The 20,064-nt window shown below is 47.1% G+C and overlaps 1 protein-coding gene and 1 long non-coding RNA gene across 3 annotated transcripts in view; one reads left to right on the top strand and one right to left on the bottom strand.

Annotated features, from left to right (window-relative positions):
* The window catches only part of dnm2a (dynamin 2a), a 36,646-nt gene extending 19,383 nt beyond the window's left edge, over nt 1-17,263 (top strand). Inside the window, exons 10-22 of one of the 2 annotated variants that reach the window (XM_080009386.1) lie at nt 1,279-1,417; nt 3,523-3,609; nt 3,819-3,889; nt 5,336-5,389; nt 5,626-5,677; nt 6,763-6,774; nt 10,539-10,649; nt 12,697-12,806; nt 13,335-13,443; nt 14,392-14,556; nt 14,650-14,873; nt 15,542-15,811; nt 16,576-17,263. In XM_080009386.1, the coding sequence (XP_079865512.1) occupies nt 1,279-1,417; nt 3,523-3,609; nt 3,819-3,889; nt 5,336-5,389; nt 5,626-5,677; nt 6,763-6,774; nt 10,539-10,649; nt 12,697-12,806; nt 13,335-13,443; nt 14,392-14,556; nt 14,650-14,873; nt 15,542-15,811; nt 16,576-16,648 (1,477 nt within the window). In that variant the 3' untranslated portion in view covers nt 16,649-17,263. The remainder of the gene's footprint in view (nt 1-1,278; nt 1,418-3,522; nt 3,610-3,818; nt 3,890-5,335; nt 5,390-5,625; nt 5,678-6,762; nt 6,775-10,538; nt 10,650-12,696; nt 12,807-13,334; nt 13,444-14,391; nt 14,557-14,649; nt 14,874-15,541; nt 15,812-16,575) is intronic. The other variant, XM_080009387.1, reaches the window with a different exon arrangement.
* LOC307236831 lies at nt 10,491-11,795 on the bottom strand. The gene is made up of 3 exons (XR_013844391.1): nt 11,595-11,795; nt 10,926-11,199; nt 10,491-10,630 (listed from the first exon to the last, which is right to left on the bottom strand). It is a non-coding gene; the product is annotated as an uncharacterized lncRNA (long non-coding RNA).
* Nucleotides 17,264-20,064: the final 2,801 nt, after the last annotated feature.

The following is a 20,064-nucleotide window of genomic DNA, read 5'->3' on the forward strand; positions in this document are numbered from 1 at the left end:
CTTATCTTTACGGATTTGTCACGTTTTGTGCGCAAGCCATGCCCCTTGGCGTCATTGCCTTTCTTGATGTGTCTTCATGCTTGCCCACAGGCTGATAAATCACTGAAACCTGATGTCCTAGGAACACACAATCTATGATGCATAATGTAAAGAAATAGGCTACATGCTAGACTCACTTCAGAGGATGCCAATACCCTTGTATTTCTTGTCAAAACCTGCGCTGCACTCCATTGCTTTGTTGAAATTCCGTTTACATGGGCTCTTTGCAAAATTGGTAGAAAGAAGCTCCCCCATCAACACAAAACAAAATTCAACATTGTAATTTTTCTTAATTGTTTTCGCTTTGAGGAAACGCCATAATGAATTTTTTTTTTCCCAAGTTCGTTGCCAAATGAAGTGAAAATAAGCCGTTAAATGATTGCAATAATTTGATTGTGATAATTTGTCTTTATTTATATGTTTATCTATTTGTTATTGAGCTATTTACAAAATTCAGTCGAATACATTTCGGTTTAACTGCGTTTCCTGTCGGGTGTCCAAAAGAAACCGTTGCTATTATGGAATCACTCTCGATGGCTGTTCATTGATTATGAAGACTTTTCTTTGGAAAGTGTATCCTGAGTGTGGACAGCAGGCCCATGTGCTTGACCACAAAGCACATTTGACGCAACCGAACAGTATATGTGTCACATTTCTTCTGCTGCTGTTGATATTTCTTAGTTTGTTTCAACAACATTTGACTGGTCATTTCAAAAAAAGCTCTGAGGAAATGTGTGCTGCACATGTGAAATGAAGTGTTTAATTCTCCACTGTCCTCTCCCCCCTTCCCCTCTCTCTCTGTTTTGCTGCGACGCCACCGACTTCGCCCTTTGTCCCCGTTCCCGCTGATGCACACAATCAATGAATTTTGTTTGAGTTGCCTGAACCTTTCTCCGTCCTGCTTCTGTGTCGTTGTCTTGGTTTCTGTTTTCGGATCGTCCCATCTTGTCGGCCGTGTTTCCTTTGTGGCTGTTTGTTGAATTAAGCCTCTGACTGGCCTTTGTAACCCTTTTTCCAATGTTCAAATGCAGCTGTCTCGTCTGTTTGTCTGAACCCCGCTGTCCTGTCTTTCCGTTTCCTTTCCCTGTCTCGTCTGTTTTTGGCAGACCTCAGTTTAATAACGTGTCCACCTGTTCACATCTCTCCCTCTGTGTCCATCTTTATTTGTCTGGTTGCTTATTTGTCTTGTCTAACTGTCCATCTGTCTGCCTTTGTGCCCTTGTCTCTGTGCGTCCTCAGAACGGGCCTGTTCACTCCAGACCTGGCGTTTGAGGTCATCGTGAAAAAGCAGGTCGTTAAGCTGAAAACGCCCTGTCTCAAATGTATCGATCTGGTCATTCAGGAGCTCATCAACACGGTCAGGCAGTGCACCAACAAGGTACTGCAGGTGTCCAGCATCTGCTGGCCCCCCGGCCTGGGTGGGGCGGGCGGGGGCGAAACTTCCTGGCGGAGAGGGCAAACTGTCAACAGACCACCTTTTCAACACCAGGAGAAAGATTCCTGGAGCGCAGTTAGGGTTCGCCGCCTTGAGTTAGTTGAGTTTTTGCCACGAAAAGGTGTTCTTTTTGCGGCTTGCGCTCTCCGCCCGGCCCGCTCCGCGTGCAGGCAGCGCTGTGGTGTTGTGGAGTGTTGTGAAGGGTGTAGTGTTGTCGTGGTGATGCTTCGAGGGATCGTCGTGTCGCCGAGCGTCCCTGGTCACACCTTGACAAGCTGCAGGTCTCATGGCCCAGGAGACGTAGCGAGGAATGCTTTGGCCGCCCTTTAGTTGTAGTTGGGCTCAAGTTTGGCTCGATGCGTCCTCCTCTGCCCTAGTGATGAATAGAGCGGTCAGATAAGACCATGTGGGAAAACCTGCGGCTTGTCCTTCTCCACTGCTTGTTTTTCTTCGGTCAGTGACTAGAACCAACTAATAAACAGTCTTTCTCTCTTTCTTTCTTTTTTTTTTTCCCCCCATTTATCCTTTTCTGTCTTAATTTCTCTGTTTTTCCTGACTATCCCTCTCTCTCTTACGCAAACACCTAAACGTAACCACGACCCACGCCCGCTCAGAACGGGGCTCTTCACCCCCGACCTGGCCTTCGAGGCGATAGTTAAAAAGCTGATCCTCAAATTGAAAGAGCCCAGCCTCAAATGCGTGGACCTAGTGGTGTCCGAGCTCACGGCGCTCGTCATGAAGAGTGCCGTCAAGGTAACCGTGGGGGGGCGCACCTTTCGGGGGAGACGGGACGATGAGAAAAGGGGTTTCCCCTCTCCTTTGCAAATGGCCATCCCCGTCGATTCCGATACGTCGGTTCACCCTAATGCCATCTGCCTCACCCCCACCCCCCCCCCCGCCCTCCACAGACGACATCCATTGTCATTGCCTGGATTGTGTCTGCGCCTCCCATTCCTGCTCCCCTGCTGTTTGGTCCAAAGCCTCACCTCCTTGTCACACGTCGACTTGCAAAATCAAATCTGAAATTTCAGGTCTACCCTAGATATTTCACAAGCCTTCCCTCTCACTCCTCAAATTATAATATTTATTGTCCTTCCTCTGCCATGGTGTACACCCGGACCCAGGCCTAGTCTCTCTGTCTGGTTTCAGCAGAGTCCCGGCTACATTTCCTCGCTGACCCACATGGCAGATTGACATTCTGCTATCAGCTTAACCGGATGGAAAGGGAATGATGTGAGGGACACAATACAAAATAGCCTGTGGCTCTCAGGGCCCAGTCTCAGGCTTGAATGGAACTGTTTCCATAGCAACGGGGCTCCGCTGCCACCTCGTGGACGGAGGAAGGATCTGCACCCCATCTAAGCTTTCCCAAAGTTCCCACCTCCCTTCCACAAGAGTTGAAATCACCTCCAGCCGAAATAGGTCTCTTGCCTCATCCGCTCGCTCGCTCTTTGCCCTTCTTAACCAATAATAACCAACAATCTGAAATGGTGCCAGAGCCCTAACTATCAGCGAGAGATGACTTGTTTTATAGTAATTATTCTCCAAAGCACTTGAACTATTCTCTCAAGCAATATACAAATTGACTCTTTCTGTGGAGATGTTGCCACATCATTTGAGACTCATCATTCACCTGGTCATCCCTCATGATGGTAAATGGCTGGACACCCCACAGAACACACACAATCCTATTTGTATACTCAAAGTGTGTGTGTGTGTGTGTGTGTGTGTGTGTGTGTGTGTGTGTGTGTGTGTGTGTGTGTGTGTGTGTGTGTGTGTGTGTGTGTGTGTGTGTGTGTGTGTGTGTGTGTGTGTGTGTGTGTGTGTGTGTGTGTGTGTGCGCGCGCGCGCGCGCATTACATTCAACATTGGCATTTTCACATACATGTATGCGTGTGGTGTTTTTCCTGTCCTCCTGTACCTATTTCTCTGACTTCCATCGCCTTCCTCCATGACATGCCCTGTTAAGTTTTGCCGGCTTTTCACGGGGCCCGGCCAGAACACGGTCCCCTGCTGTCGCTGCAGTTGTGCGGTGTGTTATGTTTCAGCTCGGCTCTTATCCCAGACTGAGAGAGGAGACGGAGAGGATCGTCACCACTCACGTGAGGGAAAGGGAAGGGAAGACCAAGGACCAGGTGCGTTTCCTTAAAGTCTAGGATGTGTCACTTAAAATACATCCAACCGCTGTGTTTTGCACTGAACCCGAAGAGATAAAACTCAAAAAAGGTGTCTGTGTGCTTTTGAGATTTGTTTTTACTTTCAGATCCTGTAAGTTCCGACTTATTTTGATGTTGCAAAGTTATTTTAATTTCTGTGCTGTAATGAAATTCTGTCTCTCATCAAGGTTCTGCTGCTGATTGACATTGAGTTGTCCTACATCAACACCAACCATGAAGACTTTATAGGCTTTGCCAAGTATGCCTCCACACAAAATGTGCACAACACACACACACACACACACACACACACACACGCACACGCACTCCACACTCACACACACCCTCCACCCAAACACATTCAAACCTTTGCTAGGTAAGACACATTCCACCCCGACCCCCATCTCACCATGCATTACTGCCCAGCCTGCCTTTGCACCGTCTAGCCTGTGACCTGCTCTCAGTGGAGATGTGGTTGAAATCTCGGGCCGTACCTGACTCAGAATGCTGTCAGTCAAACGCAGCGTCGCATCTTGCTTGAGAGAACAAGTCCACTAGTTAACAGATCGCGAATGGCGTCGTTCTCTCAGACGAATACAAAACGAAATTAATGCTAAAATGGGCAGGCGCATTGTAATCCAAATGCCTAATGCTTCTTTTGCCCAAGGTGCATGTAAGTGTCCCGAGCTCACCTCCCCCAGGAGGGAAGGAAACTCTCATCCTTCAGTAGATGCTACGAATGACGACCGACCTTGGTGTGGGACTGGTACGGGTCGCCGGTGGTGTAGCTGTAACCTTACAAGAAAGGGTTTTCCCAAACACTATGTGGGTGCTCAGAATGACGCAGTACACTGGCCAGCGGAGAGGGAGGCCAAGGGGCGTCTCTAAAGTGCGCGGGAGAGTCAGGGATTGCGGCGCCAAAGTCCTGTCCCTCTCCCTGCGTGTTGCTGCGCGGCCCCGACCTAACATGTCCGGTTGCTTTGCGGTCCTAACTCTCTGCCTGCCGCCAACTAGCTAAGGTACGGTTAACCTAGTATTTTTTAATATTTCTATTACTGATTGGATTTAGTCAATTCTAATATCCATAGTTTGTTTGGAAGTTATGCTTATATTAAATAGATGTCACAGAGTTACAAATATACACCTAGGGTTGATGTGATCAGGGTTGGGGGTCAAAAGGGCGAGAGTCTGGCAGGGCGTTAGTCATTAAAATGTAAAAATAGAAGCATATCATGAGTCATCTGATCAATATTGGAGTGAATCAATACTGATTGGAATCTAGAACCTTTATATCAAAATCGAAATCGTGACATCCTGCCCGATACCCTAATGATCATGAGGAACGCGAACTAGGAGTGCGCCGCGAGACTGAGCGCCGGGTAGACGCGCTGCCGCTGACGTCGCCACCGCCGCCGCCGACGGCTGAAATCTTGATTGCACGGCGCCGAGCCCTCAGCGGCTCACGGTGGATGTCTTTGTGGGGATTTTGACGCGGCCCCTCCGGTGAAGCGGTTGCATCCAGACCTCGCCCCGCCCCTCCTCAATGAGTTACGCCGCTGACCAAGTAACAAAGCAAGTCGTGTGCGCATGTGTGCGTGTGTTGGGGTTTTCTCGTGATCTCGCCGCATGCCGTGCTGAGTGGATTGCCGTAGTGTTTGAGGGGCCGGCCGGGGGTGTTTAACCGTTCTCGTCACGTCACTTTCAGTCTTGACTACAGAAGGCTGGATGACGGTAGCCTCCCAGGGTACGGCAATAACAGGTGGGCTGTCAGATGACATGCAGGGGGGCGGTGTGCGTGCGTGCGTGTGTGCGTGCGTGGGTGTGTGGAAGCCTCTCACCCTCCCCAATGCCCAAATCCCCATACACCCACTTTTCACTTTTCCTGTGTGGTGTCATTGCAAAATATGTGATAAAACAAGTACGGCTTTTGTTATTGTAAATGGTTTGATGTTTACTGTGTGTGTGTGTTTGTGTGTCTCCGTCCTCGTGGGCCAGCGCTCAACATAGGAACACGGCAGCAAACAAGAAGAGGGCCATTCCCAACCAGGTACACTTCTTCTACCTCGCCACCTCCCCCCCCCCCACATCCTGTAACTGCAATCCCAAGATAGAGAGACCTGTTCAATTAATGTCGTAAAAAAAAATCAGCTCATTGCCATTCATCTGGTTCACCGCGATGTGAATGACACCACCCGATGATCGCTTAGACGCTAATGGTAAAAAGTCCTAGCCGTGGTAGCTGCTTATCCACATGGGAAGCTGGCTGAACCGTGTCAACCATGTTGTCAAGCTGGAAACTCCCCTTTTCAGAGGCTGTCTTCTGGACTGATGTCATGTGTGTTTGTCGCCGATCACAGTGTAAAATTGCCGTCAGACAGTGTGTGTTTTTTTTTTTTTTTGTTTTGTTTTTTCGATGACTCTGCCACGGTTTAAATCTCCGTTTCCAGCGGCTGCAGAGCTTTTGCCTTAAAGAACTTGAGAAGGGGGGGGATAAATAAAAAAATAAAAAAAACAGCCGCCCTCCCTCCTTTTACTACACTTGGAAATGAGCGTTTTGTTTCCACTGCTTGCACTTATTGCCGTCTGCATGTGCTGTAATTTACCGCAGGCATGGTATCCCACAGCAAAGCAACCGTTACTCATTTTAATTGCGCTGCTTGTTTTGTTGTCTCCCATATTAACCCACCAGCATCTCTCTTTTTTTTTTTTTTTTCTATTGAGATTCAGAATTTTGCATGAAGCAATTTCAATATGAAATAACCAAATTGTGGTATTCTGGAAGTAATTCTAATTGCATGTAACTCTCTCTCTCTCTCTCTCTCTCTCTCTCTCCCCCCCTCTTGCTCTCTCTGTCTATCTTTCTCTTCCTCTCTCCCTCATCCTCTTTTTTTGTCCTCTTATTTTCTGATTGCCCCATGGATCCCCACCCCCCCCCACCTTTATTCATCGTTTTGCTTTCAAACCTGCTGTTTCCGCCCTACCCTCCCACAACTCTGCCACACTCCCTCTCTCCTCCCCCCTACCCCCCCCCCCTCCAAATCCTTGGTCATTTGCCTCCTCTGTCCTTTGGCTGTGATTCCTTTCCGCCGTCTTTGGCTTTAACCACCCCCACCCCCTCCCACTTTACCACAGGGTGAGATCCTGGTAAGTACGCCGCAAATGTAATCCACGCCCTGCCGGGGGTCAGCAGGGTTTTTAGACCGAGCAGGAGAACTGAGGCCATCGCTCACAGGTCAGACAGCTAGCTTAGCCGCAGCGGGCGTTCAGCCGAGATGGGAGAGAAGCGGGTACGGTACTGAAATGTTCCACAGCTCCGCAGTAACAACGGTTCCTCCCTCTGCAGCCGGGCGGACTAGAAGAGGGCCACGAGGAGAAGGTAGAGTCCCTGGACTCAAGAGCCAAATTGAGATCAATCAGAATCCTAGCGCACGGTGGCCAGTAATCTGCGGCCGCTCGGTATCACGAGAGCGGGCGACGTGGGGGGGTTGTAATTCTTCATAATATTATTTTAACAAGACGGTAATGGTGTAAATATCGCTACTAACAATTGAGCGTCAAGCATAATTCGGATTAGTTTGTCACTGTAATTTCTGTGAGACGGTGGAGAAGATGGCTTGCTGACCTCTGCCAGCGTCAGTTCTCTTGCGTTTGTGTTGACATCACTGCTGCCTCAGGTATGGTGACCAAACCGTTTGTCCTGTGGAGAATCATGCTGAACATCACTGGGGAGGAAACATGGAGGGGAGGGCGGGGTAACCAATCATTTGATTCCAACCAAATTCTTCCAACAGATTTTAATGGTCAATTAACCTCTGCTTTTTATAAATCACCTGTATAGGCGCATGTTAAAATGTGTAACTCTGTTTTTAACTCCACTGTTTTACCATCACTCACTGGTCTCTATTTTCTCAGGTTCTGATTGGTTTGGGCGGTTTAACTTTCTGTTTCCAAAGTTAATCACATCCGACTCTACAATCAAATCCATAGCCCTGGGGCCTCATTTATAATGGAGTGTTTTGCATAGAAATCATCTCCAAATCTGTAAAAAAAAAAAAAAGGCGTACCCGGTAATCTGAATATGACAGCCAGCGTTGAAACGGTCAGGTATTGCGATAAGATTCTCACTTGACCTCAGTACCTGGGTGTGTCCCGAGGGATTGGCATGAGGATCTCCTCACTCGGATAGCTTTAAAAATAAGAGTTCTCCCTGAAAGGAATGAGGGCCGCTAGATGAATAGCTGGCGTTCATAAATTTCATATGTATGTTTATTTGAAATCAATACGCCTTTGCAAAAAGAAAAACATTCAAGACGCGGTTCAAATACATTTATTATAAATGAGGCCCTTTACACTATAAGCAACATTATAATTAAAAATTCTAATATAAAGTTTTTTATTTTTTATTTTTTATTTTTGTTTCATTTAGAAGCTTGAGAAAATAATGAATAGTATTTCTTGGTTAAGCGTCATTTTGTTATTAGCCATGTTTTTGATACAGCCAAATAGTTGATCACAACACGCCGCCATTTCAGTTTCTGTTCCGCTCTCGTCCAAACTCATCCTCAACTTTTCCAGCTGACTTTTAAGACCTGGAGGTTTGAGGCATTTCCAAGGCAAGCGAAGGAAAGGCAAACTAGAAAAAAAATTTGCGTCGGCGTCCTCGCCTCCTCTCTTTAGTTTATGTTGGCGCTCTGTGACCGCCGGACGCCGCTTCCCCTCCTGACTGCCTGCAGTCCTCACGGAGAGGACTCCGGAGCACATACTTAACTCCTCCGCCGTGCTGCGGGAGCATCCTCTTCATTGATTGATGCCTCTCGCGCCGACGCTTTTAGAAGCGCACGGGAGCCGTCCGCAAAAACCAAATGGAGGGGAATTACGACCGAGAGAGCCACTCTTTTCAAAATGCGCAGTGTCTGTGCTCCGAGTGCCTCTTCACCCCGCCACTTACCTCCCTTCAGGAGTTTTTCTCTTTCCCCTCTTGTTAGATTTCCGTCCCCACGTGAACACAAGGTTCAGGCATCGAAGCTCATGTTTGTCCTTAGACCACATCCCCCCTTCCTCTTTAACTGAGCCGCAATATTAACCCGCCCCGGTCTATACTGGACCGTGTGTCGACCCGTTTAACCCCACTAACCTCGCTCTGTTTAACCTGGCAGTGTTCAGCTGTGTTTTTGACTGACCCCGTTTGACCCTAACATACCACCATCGACCTTTGCTGTTTGACCCCTCGTTGGGGCAACACCGGTCTGGACTCCATCTGGTCCCGTTTGCGTGTGTTGGTAGATTTGTCTGCTCTTTAAAGGACCCACACCGCTGTCGAATTGAGTTTTCGCACGCATTTTACAGTTATTACCGGTGACCATTTTCCCGACGGTGACTTTTAATGTCGGTTTTAGAAAAATTTGAACAATATTGCGGGAAACCTACCTTAAAAATTTGTATGTCCTGGTTCTGCAACATATTTTTGTCAGATACGTAACGCTGCCCTATTTTGTATACGTTCATTCCATTTGACAAGGCATAAGTGCCGTTGCTTTACCATCAAATCAACACATAGAAATGCTGTTCAACGGACTCCAAGTTGACACTGGTGTGGCCCTTTAATAGAAAGTCATCTTTATAAACCCATCGTCCACCATCTAGATTCATGCTTTTGAATGCATATCACAAATATGAATGCGTTATAATAGAACCGTCTCAGATTTAGCTTTGAGATTTCAGATTTAACTCTGTTTTGCAGTAGATATTTATGTGGCATTGCACCCACAGACTCCTAAAGAATACAGTATATGTGAGTATTGCTTAGACAAGGGACACCCTTACACGGTGAGTAAGCAGCGGTGGTTTTATTAGCATCGCTGCCAAATCGCAAGATGAACAAGAAAAGCTTAAAGGGGACCGATCGTGCAAAACTCAATTTTTCCAGTGCTAGTGCACACATTGTGGTCTCAGGTGGGCCGACTAACACACAAACTGTGAAATAAGACAACTCAGTCAGTGTTTTGTTAGCATTCTAACTCAGAAGACAAGTCCTGAAATCAGCCGATTTGTGTCTCAGTACTACGTAGCATTGAGACATATTACTATTAGAACCTCCCTCCATCTGAAGAACTCAACAAACACATCTTTTAAAAGGAAGAGGAATTAATACCAACTGTCTGTTTATAAATAAGAAAATAATAATAAATCCAGACGATGTGAATGTATTTAGTGAAGTATTTGGGGTAGATGTACTGTAGGCTGCAGCACACATCCTGCTGTGCGTTTCTCCAAACAAAATCAATAAATATAGTGTGGTTTTTATTAAAGATGTATTTATTTATTTTATTTTATGATGTTTACATGAAACAAAAAATCCCATCGTGCGAGAGTCCCGGTGCAGTGTCCGTGTCCCCCACAAGCGAAAGTCAGAACAAACTTTTGAATGAGGCCTTGTAGATCTAATATGAGTGAAGATTCATCAACTGGATTGCTGATTTCCCGCCTCAAATTTGTTCAGAGACAGATTTTGGTGGACCGATATGGTGAAATCAAGTGAAAGTTACGGAATAAATAGAAGGAAACTCAGAAGCCACGCTCAAACGCCATTGGCTCACAGAACTAGGAACTTATTCTCACAAAACAGCCCGTTTTGGAACAGGATTGTTTAGAGGCATGTTAGAAGGGCTAGAATGCATAATCTGAGTTGTATCTTCAAAATAACTGAAATAAACATGTTTTCGGGACCTCAGAAACCTTTTATTAACTTATGTAAAAAATAGCACAACAGGTCCCCTTTAATGCAGCCCTGCCTTCACTATTACAGCGAGGCTAAATACTATGTTTTTTTGTTTTTTTTCTTCCTCTCCATTCTCCTGCACCCTCTGCCCCTTTTACCAGCGTTTCTCTCTCTTTCTCTCTCCGCACAGGTCATCCGCAAAGGTTGGCTCACCCTGCACATCAGCATCATGAAAGGAGGCTCCAAGGAGTACTGGTTCATTCTGACCGCCGAGTCCCTCTCCTGGTACAAGGACGAGGAGGTGAGAGGAAATCCAGCACAAAGTACCTATTATCACCATACATATTGATCAGCGATATCTGCTCGGTATTTATTATTTTGAATACGCCATTATGTTGAAATATGTATTCAGACAGAAAACTGCAGTTTTTACTGGGGAGTAGTTTCTTTTCATCATCATCATCATTAATGACTCGATTACACGACAATACGAACCGCTGAAATACCACAGACGATATTATCACGCAGCCTCGACCCAATCCATACACAAGCAGCCACACAAAGAGACATAACGTACAACAAAGTGGAGATTTCGGAACGTCCTCCGAGATGCAGCGTCCTCTTTGCGGGATGCGCGGGCGTGTGTGTGTGTGTGCGTTTGTCCCGGCCCAGCCTAACCAATGTGCAGACTACTGTTCAGCTGCAGCCTGATGAACAGGTAGTCTGAACACTGGGCAGGCGGGGGGGTGAGGAGTCACTGTGCTGGTGGGGGTGGGTGGTGGGGGTGAGGGCGAGGAAGGCCCTCGGCGGGAGGAAGGCCCCGGAGGTCGTTGTGGCTGCGGGTCACTACCCTAGGGACAGCGGGGACAGAGAGCAAACACTCTTCTGGTTAAACAACTCCACGCGCGGACAGAGGGTTAGGTTTCACTCCGAAAGTTAGAGCAGCTTAAATAACTTTGTTGTCCTCCTTTTTTATTTTTTTATTTATTTTTTTTTCCTTTTTTTTTTATTTTTTTTTTTGGTGTTCGTCTTCCAGATGATTTCAGTGTCCAAGTCAGCACAAACAAACTTTACAGAGCAATACAATTTTAGTCCATTTTTACATGTTGTTTTGAAGAGCTTCGCCACTCGTACATCAGCTTTTAGAGAAGAATGCATAACAAAAGTGAAAATAACAGCTTGTCACGGTTTGTTAACAAATTTGAGTAATCTTAATAAAGATCGCTGATTTATTCCTTCTACTCACCCTTAAATGCAGTGTGGGCCCTCCGCATTATCCTCTCTCCCGGTCAAACAAAAAGACCCTTAAAAGACACCGGCGCCCCCAAACTTTCTCTACTTTCGATAACGATCTTCAACCCCCCGAGCCTCGGGGGTTGAAGATCGTTCGGTTGTGCGTCGAAAACCCGAGTGCAGCGCGGTGCCTTTGAGCGGCCGCCTCCGTCGAAAAACGGCGCAGAAAGAGAGTGAGTGAAGGCGAAGGAGGACGCCGCAGAAGCAAACTGACGTGGCAGGCGGGCTGAAATGTTCCAGCCGGGATCTGACTTTGGAATTTGCAGGAAATCGTACTGGGTTACGGGGGCTGGTGGGGAGGGAAGGGGGGGTGGTCTGTGTGTGTGTGTGTGTGTGTGTGTGTGTGTGTGTGTGTGTGTGTGTGTGTGCGCGTGCGCGTGGCCATGTTGACATATGTTCATGTGTGAGTTAGTATGAAAAAACAAAACTACAGACTTTCTGTTCAAGCACATGTGTGTTTGCCAACCTTAATCAACTATTTTTTGTGTGTGTGTGTGTGTGTGTGTGTGTGTGTGTGTGTGTGTGTGTGTGTGTGTGTGTGTGTGTGTGTGTGTGTGTGTGTGTGTGTGTGTGTGTGTGTGTGTGTGTGTGGGGCTCTGGCAGTGATGTAACTGTTGGGCCTGTGCTGCTCTGTGTGAGTGCAGACGTAAACGCTTCCAGATGTTTGTGCTCCACAGTGAACGCTGGCACCCCATCCCCCAACACTCCGCCATGCGCCTCCTTTCTGCCTGCGCGACCTCTCCTCCTCCTCCTCCTCTCTCTCATCCTCCCTGTCTGCTCCTCCTCCAGACGGAGGAAACACATTCCATTATGTCTGTTCATTAGGAGCACAGTTTGTCTATACAAACATTTACCTCACAATACAACTAAATAAGAATCTCTCTCTCTTTCTTTCTCTCTCTCTCTCTCTCTCTCTCTCTCTCACTCACACACTCACTCACTCACTCACACAAACTGGTGTGTGTGTGTGTGTGTGTGTGTGTCTCTGTGTGTCTCTGTGTGTGTCTGTGTGTGTCTGTGTGTGTGTGTGTGTCTCTGTGTGTGTGTGGTCCCAGGAGAAAGAGAAGAAGTACATGCTGCCCTTGGATAACCTGAAGCTGAGGGATGTGGAGAAAGGCTTCATGTCCACAAAGCACATCTTTGCCGTCTTCAACACAGAGCAGAGGTCAGGGTTTTGTCTGCGTCAGTGTGTGTGTGTGTGTGTGTGTGTGTGTGTGTTTGCTTGCAGGGCCGTGAGTGCATGTGCGTGTGTGTGTGTAAACAAGCAGCCGTCTGTGATCTTAAAGGACAATTCGTCCAATTTAGTTTTAGTCCATTTACTAGTGAACACATGCATTTCTTATTATCACCCCTGACTGTTTTCCTGGTGATGGCTCGCATTCTATCATTTTTAATATCCCTATTTTTGGATTTTAGAAAATTCTAACAAAAAGCAAGGTACCCTCGCCTTTTCAATTTGAATGATATATTATTATGACTTAAACAATCTAAAACTGCGAGCTATCATCGGAAAAATGATCAGCACTAATGGCAAATGTGTTCTGACTAGTAAATGGGCTAAAACTCAATCTGACACAATCTTTGCTCCATTAATCCCATGTGAATCTACCACGTTGTCATTAGTCAACATTTGCCGATAACGCTTCGCCTCTCCACACATTTATTCTCCCACCCGTGTGTTTGCTGTGCACAGGAATGTGTATAAGGACCTGCGTCAGATCGAGCTGGCCTGTGACTCTCAGGAGGATGTGGACAGCTGGAAAGCCTCTTTCCTCAGGGCAGGAGTTTATCCTGAAAAGGAGGTATATGTTATATATATTTATGTTGTGTGTGTGTGTGTGTGTGTGTGTGTGTGTGTGTGTGTGTGTGTGTGTGTGTGTGTGTGTGTGTGTGTGTATTTAGGTTTATTTTAAATGGCAATTTAAACTGTTATCTCTGTGAATCTATGCTATATTAGATTGCCCCCGACTGCCCCTTCAAAGTCGACAGGTCGAATCATCAGTTGTAAACCCATCGGTCGACTGAGCTGTCGATTTTTTTTTTCTCCTGTTTAAGTTTTTAGTTTTTTGTCATTGTGCTTCACAGTAACATGATAAAGCAGAAGCTTACAAAATGCACAGGGATTTCAATTGGGAATTATAAATAAGGGGAATCATAAACATTGTTTTATATGTGTGAATTACACGGACACAGCTCTCCGTGCGACCTGATCGCCATGCCCCGTTCCTCCAAATAAAACACCTAAAACCAGTGTGGGGACGCGGCACGACTCGAGGACTCGTCAAGATAATTTTCTGCGCGTAACGCACGGAGAGGGCGGGATCGGCGAGAGAGAGTCACGTAGAAAGTGTCCCCGTTGCGCACGGTTTGGTTCCACACTGTACCATAGGCACTTGTTTCGTTCCATAAGCAGATGTCAAATAAAATAACCTACACCTCAGATAAAAACGCAGTGTTTTGGCGCGGCGATCGCAGGCCCCCCCCCTGCGTGCAACCCTCAGGATGGCACCCTAGGCGGCCGCCTATCTCGCCTATAGGATAATGTTTTTTAATGTCTCATTGAAGCATTTGAGATGCCCTTGTGTATGGAATGTGCTGTGCAAATAAACCGGCCTTGTGGGAGAGATAGGTAGGTAGGTAGGTGGGTCGATAGATATAATATAATTTCAATCCAAACCAGTCAAGACCAGTCAAATGCAGTTTATGGCCATAATTACATGCGTATGCTTCTTTTGCCCGCCTCCACCCAGGGAGAGAAGGATGACGCTACCCCGGCAGAAACCATCTCTATGGACCCTCAGCTGGAGCGACAGGTGGAGACCATCCGCAACCTGGTGGACTCCTACATTGGCATCATCAACAAGACCATCAGAGACCTCGTGCCCAAAACCATCATGCATCTCATGATCAACAGTGTGAGTCCACGAGGGAATATACCATAACCGCGATCTGAGTCCGCCCCCTAAACTAACAGCGGCTAAGAGGTTGAACTGCGTCCTCCCCCGCAGGCCAAGGAGTTCATCCAGTCGGAGCTGCTGGCGTACCTCTACAACACCGGGGACCAGAACAGTCTGATGGAGGAGTCGGCCGACCAGGCGCAGCGCCGGGACGAGATGCTGCGCATGTACCACGCCCTCAAGGAGGCGCTGCACATCATCGGGGACATCAGCACCACCACCATCTCCGTCCCCGTCCCACCGCCGGTCAACGACACCTGGATCCAGGACGCCGGGTACGACATCCAAACGACATCCAATCCAAACTTTCAGAGTCACAGAGCGAAGTAGTTGTGTTTTATTTTCTAACACAGAGGTTGGTTCAGAGAAAACAAACATTTTTCTGTTTGAAGGGAAGCTACTTGTATCAGTGTTTCGTCAACTTATTTATTTTTTTATTATGTACATGTGAAACTGAAGGTTTGAAACGAACGTGGCCACATCTGTGTTGGATGGATTACACCAAAAGTCCCAGAATTTTTATAAAAAAAATGTTTTGTTTTTTTAAATTTTCCACCATCCGATGCCCACTTTCTTTTCTCAAAGTTTGCCTTCTGATTGATGCCTGGAAAGACGGATTCCACTAACAATGGAGACAGCATATACTCTAGAGGAGCACATTCTTAACGCAAATACATTGAATGGCGATTTCTTAAAATCTGCAATTTAAAAAAAAAAAATAGTATAAATTTTTTTTACAAAGTAATCATCACAGATTAACATTTTAAAACAGTAGATATTTGTCGGTGAGGCAGGAAGTGTTGATATACCCATGTGTGCACAGTGAACAGGTGCTGCAGTCAGCTGGCCACAAAATGCGTCGCAGGAATCGTGGAGAGAACCTAATCTCCTGAAGCTGTGACGAAATGTTCATTCCACTTTCTACCACCTGTTCCCCCTCTAGCCCGAACCATCATCCCAGGGCGGCGGCGGCGGCGGCGGCCGTCCCTCCCCCGAGTCGTCCACCGGCAGTCCGGGGCCCTACGCCGGGACCCCCTCCCAACCCCTCCCCGGCCTTCGGGGTCCCCCTGAACCCGTCGCCCGCCTTCGGCGCGCCCCCCATCCCTTCTCGTCCGGGCCCGCCTATAAATGCTTTCAACCCCAGCCAGGACCCCTTCAGTGCCCCACCACAGATCCCTTCCCGGCCAGCCCGCATCCCCCCCGGCGTACCCAGGTAAGATCCCGCCCCGCCCACCGCCTCAGGTTTTTGTTGCAGCCTGCAACTGTTCGTCGCCGGCTTCTCCGTTCTGTCTTCTCCGTCCTTCTGTCGGACTTGCCGCTCCCTTTGTTTCGCGGTTCATTCCCTCGCGCTCTCACGCGAGCCTTTTCCCCTCCGTCCCTTTCGTCGCCAGGGAAACACGGATGCCGCTTTAGGACGGCAGATGTGGATACTGAGCGCGGGGAGCCATCGCTGTTACCGTGCGGTAAATCGTTTGGGGCTCGAGAGCCTAAACAACTGGCGCGTCGTCCGCCTTTTCCTCCCTTCAGGCTTCTCACGCGCTTCAGTGTGCCGAGAAAAAAAAAAAAAAAAGCTCATGACGAAACAGAACTTCTCAAGCTGAAATACGAGAGACAAACCAGAGGGGGCGGGGTGTGTGTGTGTGTGTGTGTGTGTGTGTGTGTGTGTGTGTGTGTGTGTGTGTGCGTGTGTGTGTGTGTGTCGGAACTTGACCAATTAAATAATGTGGTTGCTTTATAAAGTAAATCAGTTGGGGTTCTGGTTCGTAGTGAGCATACTGACAGGTGGCTCTTTTACTGCATTCATAGTACGCTGCCCACTTCACCCTCCTCCCCCTCTGAACACTTTCCCCTCTCTCCCTCCCCCTCTCTCCCTCCCCCCACTCTGCCGTCCTTCCTCTCGTCTCTGCTGGGGGCTGTTTTGGGGTTTTCTGAGATTTTTTCAATCCCTGTTCTCTCTACCTTCTCTCCTCCGTGCAGCCGAAGACCCCCTGGTGCTCCTCCTCACCGGCCCACCATTATCCGCCCTGCCGAGCCCTCCCTGCTAGACTAGACCTGTGGTGTGTTTTAGTGTGTGTGTGTGTGTGTGTGTGTGTGTGTGTGTGTGTGTGTGCGTGCGTGCGTGCGTGTGTGTGTGCATGTTAGGGCCAGAAGGGGGGGAGCTGGAGTGATGTGGCTGACTGATATCTGTGCAGTTCTATGCATCATCCAGCCTTAGCTAAATCTAGTCTATCCGAGCGATGTTCGTCAGCTGTTTAGAACACAGTCGACTTAACCACCAGGAGATATCAGCGCGCGCTGCCTCCACTTAGTTTTTGTCACCAAATAAATCCAGCTGATCTGTAGGATGAAGTCATCTTTGGCCGCTTAGTGCCGGCACATCATCTGCCTCCGCAGACCTTTTCAGGCCGAACGTCGAGGAGGATTTATTTTAATTGTGTAAGTATTGTAGGCCTTAATTCCTCCGACAACGTGTCTCGCTGCAGCTTATTATGCAACGTGTTAAAGTGTCACAGGCTGGCTTTCCTCTCCCCTCTTTAGATCGGCCCTTAAGATCCAACCCTAGACCTCTATAATATACTCGCTGATCCTATTGTTAATGTTTGTTTCTGGGTGTCCATTTTCCCGAACTGATTTCATACAGAGAAAAATTAAAAGGTTATCATTGTTCCGGTGTTGATGTCAAATACAATTTTTTTATTTTTATTTTTTTCTCTCCTTCCTTCTTCCATGTATTTTATTTTATTGGAGTGACTTTGTCCTTTTTTTTTTTTTTTAATGACCCTCATAAACGTAGCTTTAACATGAATTTCTAATTCCGGCTTGAAAAAGGCCTGTGTGGCATTTGAAAGATGAACTCCAGCCCCTTTTGTGCATATCCTGCCACAGCCGAGCACTTGAACCGTCTCGCCTTATTCGAAGCCACGCGCAGCAGTGAGGCTTCAGCTCACCACAGTAATACTATGCATTAAAAAGAAGTACAGCCTGGGAGAGAGGACGCAGAACGCTTTTTGTCTTGTGATTATAACCTTATGGCCTGGAACACCAATCCCTTTAGCCTTGGTTGGGTACAAAACGAGGCCTCGGGCCTTTCTGGTGGAGCTCATTCATTCACTCGAGTTTTAATTGATTCCTAAAGGACGTTGTAGGGTTTCCTCTCCAAGGGGACCAAGCAGTGTGAACTGGCCATGTGTTTAGAGAAGGAAGCTGCCTTTTACGGAGCCAGGGCCTGTGCAGGTGCAGCGTCGGGGCGTCTCCTTTTTGACTTTGCTGTGTCCAGGACGCTCAAACGTCGCTGTAAATCCACTGTTTTTAAAATAAGCAGTCCGTGCAGGGGGGAGGGCAGGATGGCCGATCGTTAAAGATGCTGTGGATAATAATCAGAGCCCGACATAAAAACAACAAAAAAAAAAAGAATTGAAACATAGTAGTACTAATGAAAGCACTAACAGCCTGTTTTTTAATACATTACATGTAGAGGAAAGAAGCGTTATTTATAACATGGTATTTCTGTCGTTTCTTTGGATGTTGTGATTGTGATTCCGTCGGCCTCTCCCCCCTCCCCCTCGCGTTGAGTCCGTTGCATTAGCGCAGGTTCACCGGGGCTCCACAATTATCTTCACCTGAATATCTTTTTGATTGCTTAGTGAGTATTTGATCGTTATCCTTTTCCTTTTTTTTTTTTTTTTTCCCCTGAACATTATGGATGACAGAGGGAGACACAAGGACAGTGGGCTACTTTGATTTTTTTTATTTTATATTCTTTTTCTTTTTATTTTTTTTTCTCGTTTATTTTTCTGATTCAATCGGTGGTGGTGGGAGTTTGAACGTTGCTCTTGTGTCTGAATGCGCATCCTGCCTGGAGGATGTCCAGAGGTTCCCCTGTAATTAATGAAAGAAACACTACTCGACACGAGAAATTACGCTAACTTGGCAGCGAGACAAAGCTTTTTGGGGGGAGGGAGCTTTTGTGCTGTGGGACATTGCTCGAGGCAGAATGTGCGTCTTTCTTCCCCCGCATCTCCGAGCCGGTCTGGACACGGCGACGGCGGCGATGGGAGCCAGACAAGTCGCTGATCATGAGTAGAGTTGTGTTTTTATTTTTATTTTTTTTATCATTATAATTATTATTTTTTTTGTTTCCGACCTAAAGTTGTATCGCGCACACCATTCAAATTCCGATTGGTCACCATCAAATTCCTTTCACGTCATTAGGCGTCTGTCTCTATATCGAGCACCCCCCCCCCGAAATCCTAGACTGTTAATGTCCAGTGATGCTTCCTGATGGTAGAACCCCCTCCCCTTCCACCTCCCTTGGTGGAGGCTTGGGGCGAAACCAACCTATATACATACATACATACATACTTTTTTCTTCTTTTTTTTTTAATTATTATTATTATTTTTTATTTTGTTGTGCAAATCCTTGTCAAGTGCCTCTGTAGCGATTAATGGATTTGAATAAACAAAATGAGCCGCTTTCTTTTTTTTTTTTTTTTTTCTTCTTCTTCTTCTTCTTCTTCTTCTTCTTCTTCGGAAAGAAGAGTCAATAAAGAGGTGTTGTGTACAATAAAGGGCTCTGGTGGCTGGTGTCTCCTTGTGTCTCGCGTGGTCCAACTTTCATGCCGCCTCTCCGTCAGTACCCCTCCTCCCCGTCCCCGCTGCACCTAGAAATGCACTTCACGAGCGACCGCATTCAGATTGTCAGGCAGAAGATCTTTGTCCCACTCAAGTCCTCTTTCATAAAGAGTTTCTGTCGTGACGTTTGAGATTCACAGTTTTCCTCGACACATTAAATCATTTTTCCTGGCACAGCCAAAATTGAGTTGCAGACTCTTTGACCCCTTTGGTAACTGTGATATCAGAGTGTGTTGGTCAGACCTCGTAGTTGACATTGAATCCGATACTCATAAATTGGATGTAGAATGAAGTATAACAAAGGTTTTGTCTGTGCACGGGAGAGGGGTGGTGAAATCATCAATTTTTCTTTCCGTCCAACGGTCCCTTTCCCCCCCCCCCCCCCATCTCCTAAAGATTGTGTTGCATTTTGATCAGTTTTGAAATTTCTAGTTTCTGTCTGATCCAACATTATCTGATTCCTTGCAATTCTCGCCTTTGTATGGTTTTGTGTTTTGCCTCGGGATGCTCGTCATCGGCGCTGCAAGGCCAGTCGAACCCCAAACCAATCGGGTTTGAGATGTGTGTCACATCTCAATATGTGTGGAGCGAGTGGTTTTAATGTTGGCCGGTTGTTCCTGAACAGGCGTCCTGCACCTCGTCGAAACCAGTGGTGACCTCGGCCGGAAGCGCGTTGGACGAGGGGAATCCAGGAAGAGGAGCGGATCACTGAAGCCGTTAACTGCCACTAATTTATATTTCCATGCAGGGCGACCACCGCAGCTGATCGTGTGTGTGTGTGTGTGTGTGTGTGTGTGTGTGTGTGTGTGTGTGTGTGTGTGTGTGTGTGTGTGT

Source organism: Zeus faber, assembly GCF_960531495.2.
Source record: "Zeus faber genome assembly, chromosome: 11".
NCBI lineage: Eukaryota > Metazoa > Chordata > Actinopteri > Zeiformes > Zeidae > Zeus > Zeus faber.